Source organism: Cricetulus griseus, chromosome 2 (assembly GCF_003668045.3).
Source record: "Cricetulus griseus strain 17A/GY chromosome 2, alternate assembly CriGri-PICRH-1.0, whole genome shotgun sequence".
In the NCBI taxonomy this organism is placed as follows: Eukaryota; Metazoa; Chordata; class Mammalia; order Rodentia; family Cricetidae; genus Cricetulus; species Cricetulus griseus.
In genome coordinates this window covers 452,347,735-452,360,992 of record NC_048595.1, presented here as the reverse complement: position 1 = coordinate 452,360,992, position 13,258 = coordinate 452,347,735, and the positions used below count along the sequence as shown (strand labels likewise).

General features: G+C 45.6%; 1 protein-coding gene across 1 annotated transcript in view; it reads left to right on the top strand.

The window, feature by feature from the left end:
* Fbxl17 (F-box and leucine rich repeat protein 17) overlaps window positions 1–13,258 on the top strand; it is a 402,885-nt gene that overhangs the window by 371,247 nt on the left and 18,380 nt on the right. Inside the window, 1 exon segment of the mRNA XM_027397738.2 lies at window positions 10,107–10,249. Within this exon segment, the coding sequence (XP_027253539.1) occupies window positions 10,107–10,249 (143 nt within the window).

Here is a 13,258-nt window from a genome sequence, read left to right as displayed (position 1 = left end):
TTTTTTTCTATCTCCCACCTGGCTGAGGGGACGAGCAGGCATCCAGTATAAACCTGGTCACTGGCTCCGTTTTGTGAGTACTTTCTTAATAAACTATCTGTGATCAATCTAGTTATGACTCCACGATGAGTTCAGCATTAGGGGGTGCTATTTTTATAATGTATTTAGCAGCAGTGTAGATGGATACAGGGCCTTGAACATGCTAAGCAAACACCACAGCACTGGGCTACTCCCACAACCCGTTGTTTGTATTTTGAGACAGGGTCCCATTAGGTTGGCCAAAATGGCTTCAAACTCCCTGTGGAGCCCTCGCTGCTTCAAACTCATGATTCTCCTGACTTTACTTCCAGAAGAGTTGAGGTTCAAAATATATGCTGTCACAACCAGCTCTTTTGACTTATTGGTTGGTTGGTTGGTTGATTGATTGGTTGATTGATTATTGATTGATTGATTGATTGATTGATTGATTGATTGATTGATTTTTCAAGACAGAGTTTCTCTGTGTAACAGCTCTGGCTGTCCTGGAACTGGCTCTGGAGACCAGGCTGGCCTCAAACTCACAGAGATCCACCTGCCTCTGCCTCTGCCTCTGCCTCTGCCTCTGCCTCTGCCTCTGCTCTGCCTCTGCCTCTGCCTCTGCCTCTGCCTCTGCCTCTGCCTCTGCCTCTGCCTCTGCCTCTGCCTCTGCCTCTGCCTCTGCCTCTGCCTCTGCCTCTGCCTCTGCCTCTGCCTCTGCCTCTGCCTCTGCCTCTGCCTCTGCCTCTGCCTCCGCCTCTGCCTCCCAAGTGTGCCACCACCACCAGATATTTTGACATTCTTAAAAACTCCTTTTCAACCCCCCTCCCACTCCTGCATACAGTCTATGGGCAAATGGCCCAGTTCTTACCCTGGGGGTCTGTTCAGAACTCAGCCAATTGCCTTGTCTCTGCCTTGCAGCCCATCCATTCTCACTTCCTGCTTGGGAAGTGACATGACCTCCTCGGTAGCCTCTCTGTTCACTTCTCGCCCCCCAGCCCAGAATGCAGAGCAGCCTTGGATAACTTGGGTTAATTATAGCACTCCTCTGCCACACGTATCCCAATGGATTTCTGTTTTCTTCAGAGCCAAAGTCAATACTGTTAAGTGACCTGCAAGCTGGTTTTTCCCACTCTTGCCTTTTCACTAACTTGGTGGCCTCACTACAAATGTTCTCCATCCCTGGAACAGACCAGCCTTTCTCTCATCTCCTGGACTCACTTTAAGATCTCACCTGCCTGGATGCCTTTCTCTTAAATATCTGCAAGACTTGCTGGCTCCTCTCCCAGGCTTTGGTTGTGTATGCCTGTCTTTTTGAGGTATCGGAACACTCCTACCCTTGCTTCCTTTTGTCCTTCACCCAAACAGAACCACCACATGACAAATGATATATTCTACTTAATTTAATAGAAGCTCTAGTAAGGCAGGAAATTGACCCTTTTATTCTTAGCCCCTAAAACAATGCATGGTAGGGCCTGAGGGTAGGCCCTCAGAATCTGCTGAAAGAGAGAGAGAGAATGTGTTCCCTCTGCTTTTCTTTGCTTCTCCTTTGGGAAGCCCTAGTGTTTGCCCATTTGCACTGACTTCTGTGTGTCCTCACCCTACTCTGCATGTACGGAGTCACACAGGTGTTTGTAGCTCACGCCTGATGCTCTGTCTTTAGGGTTAGTCTGGAAAATTCAGTTCAGACGTTCAAGTTCTTCTCCATATTAGTGAATTAACATACTCTGTTCCTGAATTCACTTCTCATAATGTGAGGAAATCTAATACAATGTCAAGACTTTGAAGAGGATGTGTAATTCTTTGATATATGTATTTATGCAGGTTGGAATAAACTGAATTATTGAGCCAGGGATTTTACACTCTCTGCTAATGTTAGGGTGGTAATGCTTGTCCTCGGCCTCCTCCTCCTCCCTCTTAGTCTCCCTCCTCCCTCCTCCTCTTCCTCCTCCTTCCTCCACAGCATTGGAGGATTCTTTCCATCCTTTTATCACCCTCCTCTTTCCCTCTCCCATCTTACGATTCACGTATCTGAAAGCAAAGTTTATTTTCCCATCCGGAGTTTCCTTCAAATTACGTTGAAAATTATTTCTTACTTTGAAGATTATTCTTTTGTGTAGCCTGATAGTTTAAAAGTTATCATCTACCTTCCCTTTTTATTTAACCTAATTGATATTTATGTGTATTTATTACAGAATTAAAAAACAACAATGTACACTATCATGAAAAGATGCACAAAATCCTTCATCCCAGGGAAATGACAGTGAAAGCACCTCGTGCCCACTAGGAGGCTCCTGTGGTCAGGCACATTGTTAAGGAGCGTCTGCGGTGTGAAGGAGTGAGAACCTTCACACACACTGCTGGGAATGTGAAGCAGCATGACAGCCCGGGGAGTCACGTTGGCACTTAAATATGCTTAGCTAGGGCTTCCATTCCTGTGTGTACGCTCCCAAGTGAAGTGAGAACACGTCTGCAGACAAAGGGAAATACAGCTGCATTGTCCCAGTAGCCCCGCAGCGTAGGTCACCCGCCTGCACTGGGAGAGTGGAGTACCACACAGCACTGAAAATGAGGATGGCAAGGTACCAGCATACACCATGGTGTGGCTGTACCTCACAGACGCGATGCAGTGCTAAAAAGCCAGAGTGCACTCTGTTGTCTAATTCTGTTCACAAAAATTCTCAAAGTACCCAACCCATGACTGGAAGCCGGGATGAACCTTCTCCCTGCTTGGGATTGCCAAGTCAGGGCTTAGCAAGTTGGACTTCCGTGGTGTTCCTCATGTGAGGCTCTCTACATTTGCTCTGTAGCTATGGGGAAAAAATAACTGAAGTTTTAAAATATTATTTTCAGAAATTCAGTGTTCCTAAATAAAGGAATAGTCCAAATCCAGTGCCCCAGAGTGCTCACAACCTCCTTAAAGGGAGTTAGGTGCCTGGATACACAATGGTAAGATGCAGAAAACCCTGCTACATTGGTGACGTTCAAAGTGAGTGCAAGGCAGCAACAAATTTATCCATTTACAAAAGCAAATCAGGAAAACTTGTCAGAGCACACTCAGTGTCTGCCAAACTGTATCCAGGACGTCCACAGTGGTGCATAAAGAGGACACTGCCTGAGAAGATTGGCAGCATGCGGGATGATAAAGCAGTACCCGGTGTGAGAGGGCACATTGTTTCAGTGTGTGAGAACATGGGTGCTATTTAAACCAGGCAAAGGCACGGCTTTGTTTTTAGCTGACTGACTTTGCCGGAGTTGTAGGTCGATGTATCCTACAGCCCCCAGCTGCATACGAGGATCCGAGGAGCTGTTGGGACTTCTGAACGGACCCTCCAGGGGTGGCACTTGTGTCCATGCTTTGAGTAGGAGCCTGTGATTCTCCTGAACCGCCATGGTGAAGTGTAGTCCTGGTGGGGGGGGGGTCGTCTCGGGGACCTCAGCACAGCAACAAATGTCTCTCAGTGTCATCTCTTTGTTTTTGTGGCCTCTGTGGCTTCTACAGAGACAGACACTTTTTCATATTTATCTCTTTGTAAGTGTGCCAAGAAATTTCTTTACAGATGGCTTTTATCGGAGTGTTACATGAAAGAAGTTAACCCTGCTGTTAAATTTTAACCCCTATCCTTTCAAGCATGAGAGCATCTCTGATTTTATTAGCGCGCCCAGCTCCGTGGTGGGTGGGAGAGAGCTGAGGGAGTGAGCAGCATCGGCAGGGCCTCGTTATCATGCCTGTGTGACTCATCCTCCTCCCGTGAGGGGAGATGTATTTTTAGTGCTAACATTTCTATATCAGCTCTTTCCTGTGGCAATAATACCAGTTTCACTTAGAAAATTTCAGTTCCCAGCTTTGTTCATTCATTTGCCGCCCTTGGTTCATTTGTCCATGCTTAAAATTATTATTCTGAAATGTACTAGTTTTACAAAAACTTTAAAAATAATAGTAGAAATCACATGCTGTATTCATCAGATATCCTGGGTGTTGACAACAGACATAGCTGTAATAAAATTAGAAAAAGTGGAGAATTAATATTGAAAAAATATGGCTAACTAAACTTGTCTAAATCAAATATATATATATATTTATATATTTATATATAATTTTTATATATATTTGCCTGTATGTGTGACTGTGTGAGGGTGCCAGATAACCTGGAGCTGGAGTTACAGACAGTTGTGAGCTGCCATGTGGGTGCTGGGAATTGAACCCCGGTTCTCAGGAAGAGCAGCCAGCACTCTTAACTGCAGAGCCATTCTCCAGCCACAGTCTTACTGTTTTAAAGTTAATCTCCATGTCTGGGCCAGGACCCAGTCTCATACTCAGTTTTAGTTCTCATACAACCTTCAGTCTCCTCTGGTTTATGGCCAGGTACTCATCTTTGTTGTTTCTTTGTTTGGGATTTTATTTCTACTCCCCTGACCTTTTAGATGAACACTGATGAGTTCACTTGTAAAATGTTTCTCATTTTTGAGCCTATATGGTATGATGTTTACTTTTGTTGTTGGTTTTATTAGTATTATTGTTGTGGTGGTGGTGGTGTGATGTGTGTATGTAGGTGTGGATGTCAGGGCATAAGAGTGGCCCTGGTGCCAGGGACAGGGCCCCAAACAGATGACGTCAGATAACTGTCACCCACATTCAGAGTCTAGTGGGGTCCCATGCAGGTCCCCAGCTGTCGTCCATAGTGGTGAGATCGCACTAACTTGGGTCAGCTGTCTCTGTGGTTTTCCCATCATGCTCTTTCATGTGGCTCCCCTCTTCCCTCGCTCTCTTGCCGCAACTCCAGGAACCCAGCCCAGTGCTGGGCTGTGGATCATTGCATCTGCTCCCATCAGCGACTAGATGTAAGTTCATGTTCCTGCGAAGCTCATACATACTGCTGCAGTGTGTCACCAGCCCCTGTTGTAGGTAGCAGTCACGTGTTCCCATTTTCAGGCCTGTGAACACAGGTGCAGTTTACACATCCATGATCACCACTAGAGAGTGTGCAGTTCAAGGACTCTGCATCCATTCAGTGCCTGAACACTTGCTCTCAGAGCCTTAGGTTTGTCTAACCTTGTCAAGTTGTTTTATTTTGTGATATGGGTATAGAGCCGAGAGTCTCATTCACACCAGGCAAGTGCGTTATTGCTGAGCTATCCTCAACCTTTTCACTTTTGGGATAGATTCCTGAAGTTTTCCAGGCTAGGCCTGAGTCATGTAGCCAGGCCAGTCCGATCTTACGGCCTTCTTATCTAAGCCTCTCAAGTAGCTTGCATTTCAGACCTGCACCCCTGTGCCAGCTGCTCAGTGGTATGGTTTGCAGAACCATCAGACAAACTGTGACATTTATGTAGCAAAAAGCCCCTTCGTGCTTTATCTCATTTGAACATGTGAAGTGGGTGAGACCTGCAGTCAATATCCCTATTATCTGGATGAAGAAGCTGCGTCTCACACAAGTTAAGTATCACCCTGAGGTCGGGCATCTACTAAACAGAGTGGCTAGAGGTGAGCCTGAAGTTATATCATATTACATTTTCACAGCTAGCCCATGAACAACAGTGAAGAAGTTGCTAAAGGCATCATTTCAAGAGAGATTTTATATTATATTATATTATACATTTATTTATGTATATATATAATTTCCATTAAGCAAGTGCTATCAACACAGACTAAATACTTAGCCATCCACACGCTATAATATTTAGGTCTTGAATAGTGTCAAAGAGAGCAGCCTGGGTCCCCATCCCATCCAGATGAAGCTGACCTCAGCCTGAGAGGAGGCTGCGCCTCTTTGTTAGAGCTGGCCTTTGTGAACTACTCAGCATGAGTTCTCTTTCTCTCAAATGCTCATTGTTCTGCAAGGCTATGGAGGGATTAAGGAGAATTCCATTAGGAACAGCTTAGGTCCAGCTGGTACCCCCAAAACACATGCATCTAGACTTTACTCTTTCCTATAGCAATCGGTCCACTCCCTGTAGAATACATAGAATACTTATCGCACTTTGTGTTGTGCTGTGTATGGTGACTAGCGTCCTGCTGGGGAGGACTCTAGTGTCTTGCCCCTTGCCCGAGTATCCGTCATTATTCGTGGAGTGTTCCTACAGTGACTCTTGCCACTTTTTGAGTTTGTTTATACTTCAGCCACATGGAGTGACCTGCCTACCCTCCTTTTCCGTCTCTCAATCTTTTCATAGGCCAATTCCCCATCCATTGCGCCTGCCTGCCTTTGTCTCTCCAGAGAATTCTTGGTTGTCCTTCAAGACCTGGCCCACCTCTTGTGGGAAGGCTTCTTTGTCATTCCCCCCACAAAGGGGGCAGGGGGCAGGGGGCAGTGGTCGCTTGTACATCTATAGCACATTTAGGAACCCTCACAGTGCCAGGCATGTGCTGGGTAGAGGCACTGCGCTGCATAGCAGCCATTGCTCTCGTGTGAGAGGCCGCTAATCAGGTAAATGCTGTACACCAGGTGAAGCAAGTGGCTGGGCGATGACCACTTGAGATCTAGAAATGAGGAGGAAGTGGGAATAGAAAGAGACGGAGAATTAAGTGATGCCATGACTGCTTACTCAGCTTCACCCTCCAGTCCAGTCAGCCAGCCCTGAGCTCCGTGAACATCTGGGTGCCCCGCATCTCTGCTCAGCCTGCTGCACAGTAGTTCCACCGCTAGGGTGCAGCCTGTTAGAATGACGTCACGCCCAGTGGCTCTGATGTGTGTACCTGATTAGTAGACAGGACAGGACGAGGTGCTGGCTCCCTGCTTAACATCCCGTTCCCACCTTCACTGTTTTACAGCATGATGGAAGCCACTCAGTCTCCATGTGGCTTGATGTGCTCATCTTTGAGGTGGGAATAAGAAGACTCCACGGGGCTTTCCTGTGAAGGTTAAATCAGATACTTAGCCAGAAACCATTAATCCAGAACCCGACTAGTGGAAAGAGATGTCAGAATAATGAAGTTGAAGCCTGACTTCAGTAAACAGAGCAAGGCCAAAAGCAAAACTAAATGCCCTGATTTACCCACAGTCCCTGTCTGTATTGTATAATTTAATTTGGACCAGGGAGAAAGGAGGACCCCAGAAGCAAGTGACCAGGTCGGCAGCTACTGTTAACTCTTCATTTGCAGCCTGTGGAAGTTCCTCCTGTCATTCGGTTTAATCCTTTTCTGAACAGTTAGGGACTCTTGTGCTGTGCCTTAAGTTTCAGAAAAATGGCTGCTCACAATCGGCTGGCCCTGGGCCTCCCTGCAACCTGGGCATTTTCACCTTCTAAACAGCACCGTAGAAACACTGTGTCCCGGAAGGGATTTCATTCATTCTCTTCCTACTTCCTTTAGTCTAGGAGATCTTCAGGATATTGTTAACCAAGGAGAGCGATGCCAATGCCAGAGAGAGTAACAGTTCTCTTTCTTTTTGTGAAATCCCTTTTCCTCTTAGTGACTCTTGGTGGCTCTCGCGCCATGCATTCTGACCCTGCTCATCTTCCCACCCTCTTGCTTCTGTCCTCTGTCCTTGCAACCCCCTCCCCCAAAACAAAACAAAATTCAAACGGAAAACCAAAGACCAGACTTAACAAACAAAACAAAAGGGGAAAAAAAGGAAAAGAATCTCGTCTTGGAAGCTATAGTGTGACCATTGAGTCACACAGCTTACCCTCTGGTCCATTGATCTTTACTTCCAGTATTCATTACCAGGGGTCACTGGTCCTGCTCGAGGCCTCCAGCTGCTGCCACTACACTGATAACTAGACTTTGACTGGATCTCCTCTTAGATCTCCTATTGTCCTGTGTTGTGGAGATCCTGCTGTTTTGGATCTGTAGGTTCGTCTCTGTCATATGCTCCAACAGTTTATAGATAAGCTGGATATTGGAGTGTGCCGACTTGTGGCCTCAATTCTGGGCCTAGGTGGTGGCTAGGTTGGTCGGCCAGCCAGCTCTCCCTCATGGTCGCTGCCCTGCGTAGGCTCTCCAGCCCCGCCTCAGCTAGCTCACACAATGCAGCCTGCAGCAAGGATCTGGGTCACACACACTGACACCACCAGGACCAGTTCTACTGTTCTGCCCAGGCAAGGTGAAGGGTTCTTTCTCCAGATTGCTATAGGGGGTGGGGGCAGTGAGGGGGACAGGGTCTGCTCTGTTGCTCTCATGCTCTCAGGACTGGCTCACCTGTGACCCCAACAGCAGTGTCAGCTCTAGTGTGCTACCCATGTGGGGTACAGGACCCACTCTCCCGGGTGGTATGGGGCAGGGTGAGTTCTCTCACTCTGGTGACTCTGGGGCCAGCTTTCTCGCCTGCTGCAGGTAGCAAGAGGCAGAGGCGGGAGGGGTTCTTTCCCTCACCCATGCCAGTGCATGGGGTTAGGGGTCAGCTCTCCTGCTCTCACACCCCAGACCACAGGGTCAGCTCTAGTGTGCTGCCCAGGTGAGAAGCATGCCTGTGGTAGGGGGTGGGCCCATCTTTCCCAAGTTGGGGGGCACCTCTCCCTTGAGGGGCAGGTCAAGCTCTCCTGCTGCAGGGGCCAGTGAGGAGCAGAGCCAGCTAACACAGGGCCAGTGAAGGGTAGGGTGGGGCTGGCTCAGCCAGCATGGTTCCAATGACAGCCTGTGGGACCATGGCCCATGTTAGAACAGTTTTCTTAAGTCGGGGACACCAATGGGAGTAACCTGGGATAATGTTTCTACTCCTGCTACTACTACTGTTCCATGCAGACAAACAATGTGCAAGTGGTAACAAAACTGGTCTTGTGAGGAACTTAAGAACAATCTCTATGGTTGTTTTAATTGAAAACCCTGGGGTCATGATTGCTGTATAAACATTGGCTTCCTGTAAGTACTTTGTTACAGGAACCCTTGGGTATGGGTATAATAGTTTTGTTTTGTTTTGTTTTGTTTTTAAAATCACTGAGATTAAAAAAAATCACTGAGATTAAAAAAAAAAATCACTGAGATGGTTATCAGAGTTTTGCCAAGTGATGTTTCCCGGGGTTGTATTTATTTGCATGAGAAATGTATTCTGCCTTTCTAAATGTAGTCAGCACAGTTTAGAAAATACCTCCCACCTCTGTGGTTCCAGAAATAAAACCATGTCATCAGAATAAGGAAATAAGTAGCAAACAATTGCTCTCTCACTTTTAATGTCTGTGGCATTGTTGTCAAGGTTTTCATTCACAGATCAGTGTGCCGCGCAACATTATTCTGACCTTAGGTATTAAAATCTGTTTCTTATGCTTCATAAATGTTAGAGTCATGCTCACACAAGTCCCTGAAGCAGAGCCCCATTTGCTGATTGGTGGCTCCAGCAGGGTAAGGGGGTGTGGAGCTTTGCAGGGTTTACTACAGTCCATCTGATCTAGAGCATAGGAATCTGCATTTTAGTAGTGGTACCATGATAAAGAACCAAGAACATCAGAGATAATGTTGTGGTTTTCACATGGCAGGCTCTTTTATATATTAAATAGAAAGATTTCTGGTATGGGAAGGAAATTTACCATTACAAATACATTCCCTTTACTGCACTCTAGCCTGGCACCAATTAAATTCAACTATATGTATAATGTACTCTTAATTCCCAACAGCCCCAAGAAGAGCTAATGTGAAAAGTATTACATGCTCTTACATTTTACAGGTCATAAACAGATGGAAAAAATTATGCTGATTCATAAAGAAATTTGCATGTAATGTAACACACCTCAAAATGGTGTTCATGTGGTGGGGTGTTTTTTTTTATTCTTTTTTAAAAAAAGTTTTAGAGTTACCTTGAATAAAATGTAGATAGCACTTGGGCTTTCATAATGTTCCATCTATAATTTACTTGTATTTATTCCTCCTGCAAATATGAATGCTTGGAAGTATAGGTAACCTTGAAGCGAGTAAACCGAGAGAGGTTTGTGTTCAATGAAAGGGAAATTACAGAGTGGTTATTCTCTGCACACAAGGGCTTGTCGTAGGGCAAGCTTTCTTAAAGCATCTCAAATTTAATTTAGTTTATAAAACATTCATTTGCACACAGCATTTTAGGAACAAGTTTAGTGAGGAAATGAGCCCAGTAGTCATCGTGGGCTGAGGTAGGTCCCTTACCCTGCTAATGTCAACACTTTCTCTCTGTTCCTCCCGGCAGCACTGATCGCCATTGGGCGATACAGCGTGACCATAGAGACGGTGGATGTTGGATGGTGTAAAGAAATCACAGATCAAGGAGCCACCCTGATTGCACAAAGCAGCAAATCCCTGAGATACTTGGGGCTGATGAGATGTGATAAAGTAAGATGGACCTGTTTGTTTTCTGCATGTAGTTGCTATAGTAACTCACTTACTGCCACCTTCTCTTTCTGCATGCTCGTGCACACTGCTAGCCATGCATTTCCCCTGCTTTGCTAAAGTAATCTGGAATTATTTTTGTATTTCTGATTAATAATGGATTTTTGTACTTAAAAAGGGGGAAGGCAATCACCAAGTGTCACCACAGAATTTAGCTTCTTAGTCCTAAATCCCTAGGACAGAATTTAAAAGGCTGCATGCAAAAGGCGATTCATGCAGTTTAACAAATAAAATTTCAGAGTTTAAATTTCCTGTAACAGTGAAGTGTCAAATTGGCTTTTCATACGTGTTCATTCTTTTCTGCACACGTATGTGTTCTGGCCATTGGAGGCAAGAAGGAACCAATTTGTGTCCCCTGCATATCAGATTGTCTCTCCTGTCACGCGCTGTGAAACATCCCCAGAGGGCCAGCCAAAGTTCCCCGGAGCCGTTGGTTGTTGGGGATGGAGCATGAGCTCAGGAGTGGCACCACACTTAACTTTTGAAGACTGGAAGGAAATGGAGAACATCTGTACAGACCACTGAGCCCTGAGTAAATGTGCTCTCCTTTGCAACTGCCATGATTCCCTCCAACAAATCAAAGAATTTGTTCTCTATTGTATTGCCACAGTGAGAAGCTGGAGGCTGCGGAATCTCAGCCACCTGCCGCAGGCCACTCACCCCGTCTTTGGGGTCTGATCCCAAAGTTTCTTGAATATGCCAGAGGCAGCCTTCAGCCAGGAGGCTGCTTGTTTTGAAAAGGCATACCTCGTACCTCAAGATGTGCTCTTAACAAAGCGCTGGCATCCTCCTCCATCTCACATGTCTGTGCCACTTCTGTAGTGATGTTTAGGGACAAATCTGTCACAAGAATTGATAACAGACAAATCTGGGGCAAAAATAACAATGGCTCAAATCCCCTGTGTTCTTTGTCATTGTTGACAATAGATCTAATTGTTGTTTACAAGGTTGTAAAATCTCAACTGTTCTAGACCTTTGTTAGTTATGTTCCAGAGACAGCATTGTATCTTAGCCCAGCACAGAAAGCTACCTGCTTTGTATCTTAGCAACAGCACTGAGACCCCACAGGAGCAAGTCTCCCTCACACTCATTGCTGGCTAAGAGAACACTGCTGCTAACCTTGTCACTTGACAGTTAAAGGGTCCTCAGTAGGCAGAGGACTCTGGAAACACAACACAGTGACAGGCAAGCGCCTCCGCATCCACCAGGAAGCCATGCCCATAAGTGCTGTCTCAAACCAAGGACTCCAAAGTGAGCGCGTTTAGAAGCACTCTTTCCAGCCTGCCCTCTTTATACTTTTTACAGTGAAGGTCAGCTTCTCCTTCAGATACAGATTGTAACCGTTTAGAAGATGATCCACACCTAGTTGCTGTGCAGCGTTTTGCTGATTTTAAGAAGAATTCTGGAAGTTAAAAAAAAAAGGCACAAATTAATGCAAAATGAGATAGAGAGGTGGTTCCAATTAGTGGTGTCTCTAGGGTTGTAGCCTATTCCGAGTTTGGTTTTGAACCCTTTCTCAAACCAGAGGACTGCTCCAGGAGTCTGTCGCCTCTGACACAGTCCCGTCTGGCCACAGCCTACAACAGTTTAGCCCAGCCCAAGGAGCTCAGCCTTGCTGTCTGGCTTCCTGAGACTCAACTCAGCTCCGAGCCAAACGTGAAGGGCTCCATGAGAACAGAAGACATTTCCAAGCCACACACAAAGTGCAAGCAAAGCCTTGAACAGAAAGTTGGATGGTAAATCCAAACTAAAGTAGCTCTTCAGATTTCAAATTTTGTTTTATGTCATCCATCTTTAAATTCTATTCAAGACCCGAAGAAAGATTTGCCTAGAGAAGAGAGAAGGCTTATAGTGAGGGGTGTGTCCTCTGGGGCCAGGGTCTGGGGTCAAATCTGGGCTTCCACACTTAGTAGTGTAGTAACCCTGAACAAAGATTCTTGCAGAATTTGTGAAATGAGCACTATCCTAGTACCCATCTTGTAGAATTGTGAGCATTTAAATAAATTAATGTGTATAAGGTGCTTAGGATGATGTTAATCATATATAAAAAACCATGAATTACTATTCTTTTCCATGTTATAGTAACATGTGCTATACTTCAGTATGTGAATTTCAAAATACAATACACACACACACACACACACACACACACACACACACACACACACACGAGAGAGAGAGAGAGAGAGAGAGAGAGAGGAGAGAGAGAGAGAGAAAGAGAGAGAGAGAGAGGAAGGGAGGGAGAAAGAGGGAGGGAGGGAGAAAGAGGGAGGGAGGGAGGGAGGGAAGAGAGAGAGAGACCACATTTTGGAAGCAAATTTAAAGAGGAAATAAAACAGATTCAGACTATAGAAGATACCTTTGTAGTTTTCTTCATCAAAGCCTAAATATTTTGTTTCATAGAAAGATATCAGTACTCCTACTTTCCACACATTTCATTGATTAAAAACCAAGTCTTCGTGGAACACTATGCATTTGAATAAAAGTTCCTAACCCTCTGCTCCAGCACAGAGATGAAGAAATTATGACCATAATGCTATAATGCTGCTGGCATGGGTAGAGAAGCTAGCAAGAAGAAATAAAGGCAAACAGGAGTGGAAATAAGAAACAGGAAAGCCAGGACCAAGGCAAGGAGAAGATCTGCTGTGCATCCCAAACATTGGTCATCGTGCCAACAAAGCATCAAACAACCCAAGTGGATGCTTATCACCGTGTTGCTGTAGCTCAACCAGACCTGCTGAACACTAACAAAGTTCATTAGCTACAGATTCCCACCTCCTTGCGCACACCATCTGGAGCCAGCCAAGGGCCAAGGGACCTCATCACCTCCACAGTTAGCCACCTGACCAAGAATGTGGCCAGCAGGATCCCTGCATGTGGAGATGTCTGTGAGTGTGCATATCTCTCCAGTCATATTCTGGAGTTCTCTGGTCCTTAGAAATCATGAAACCC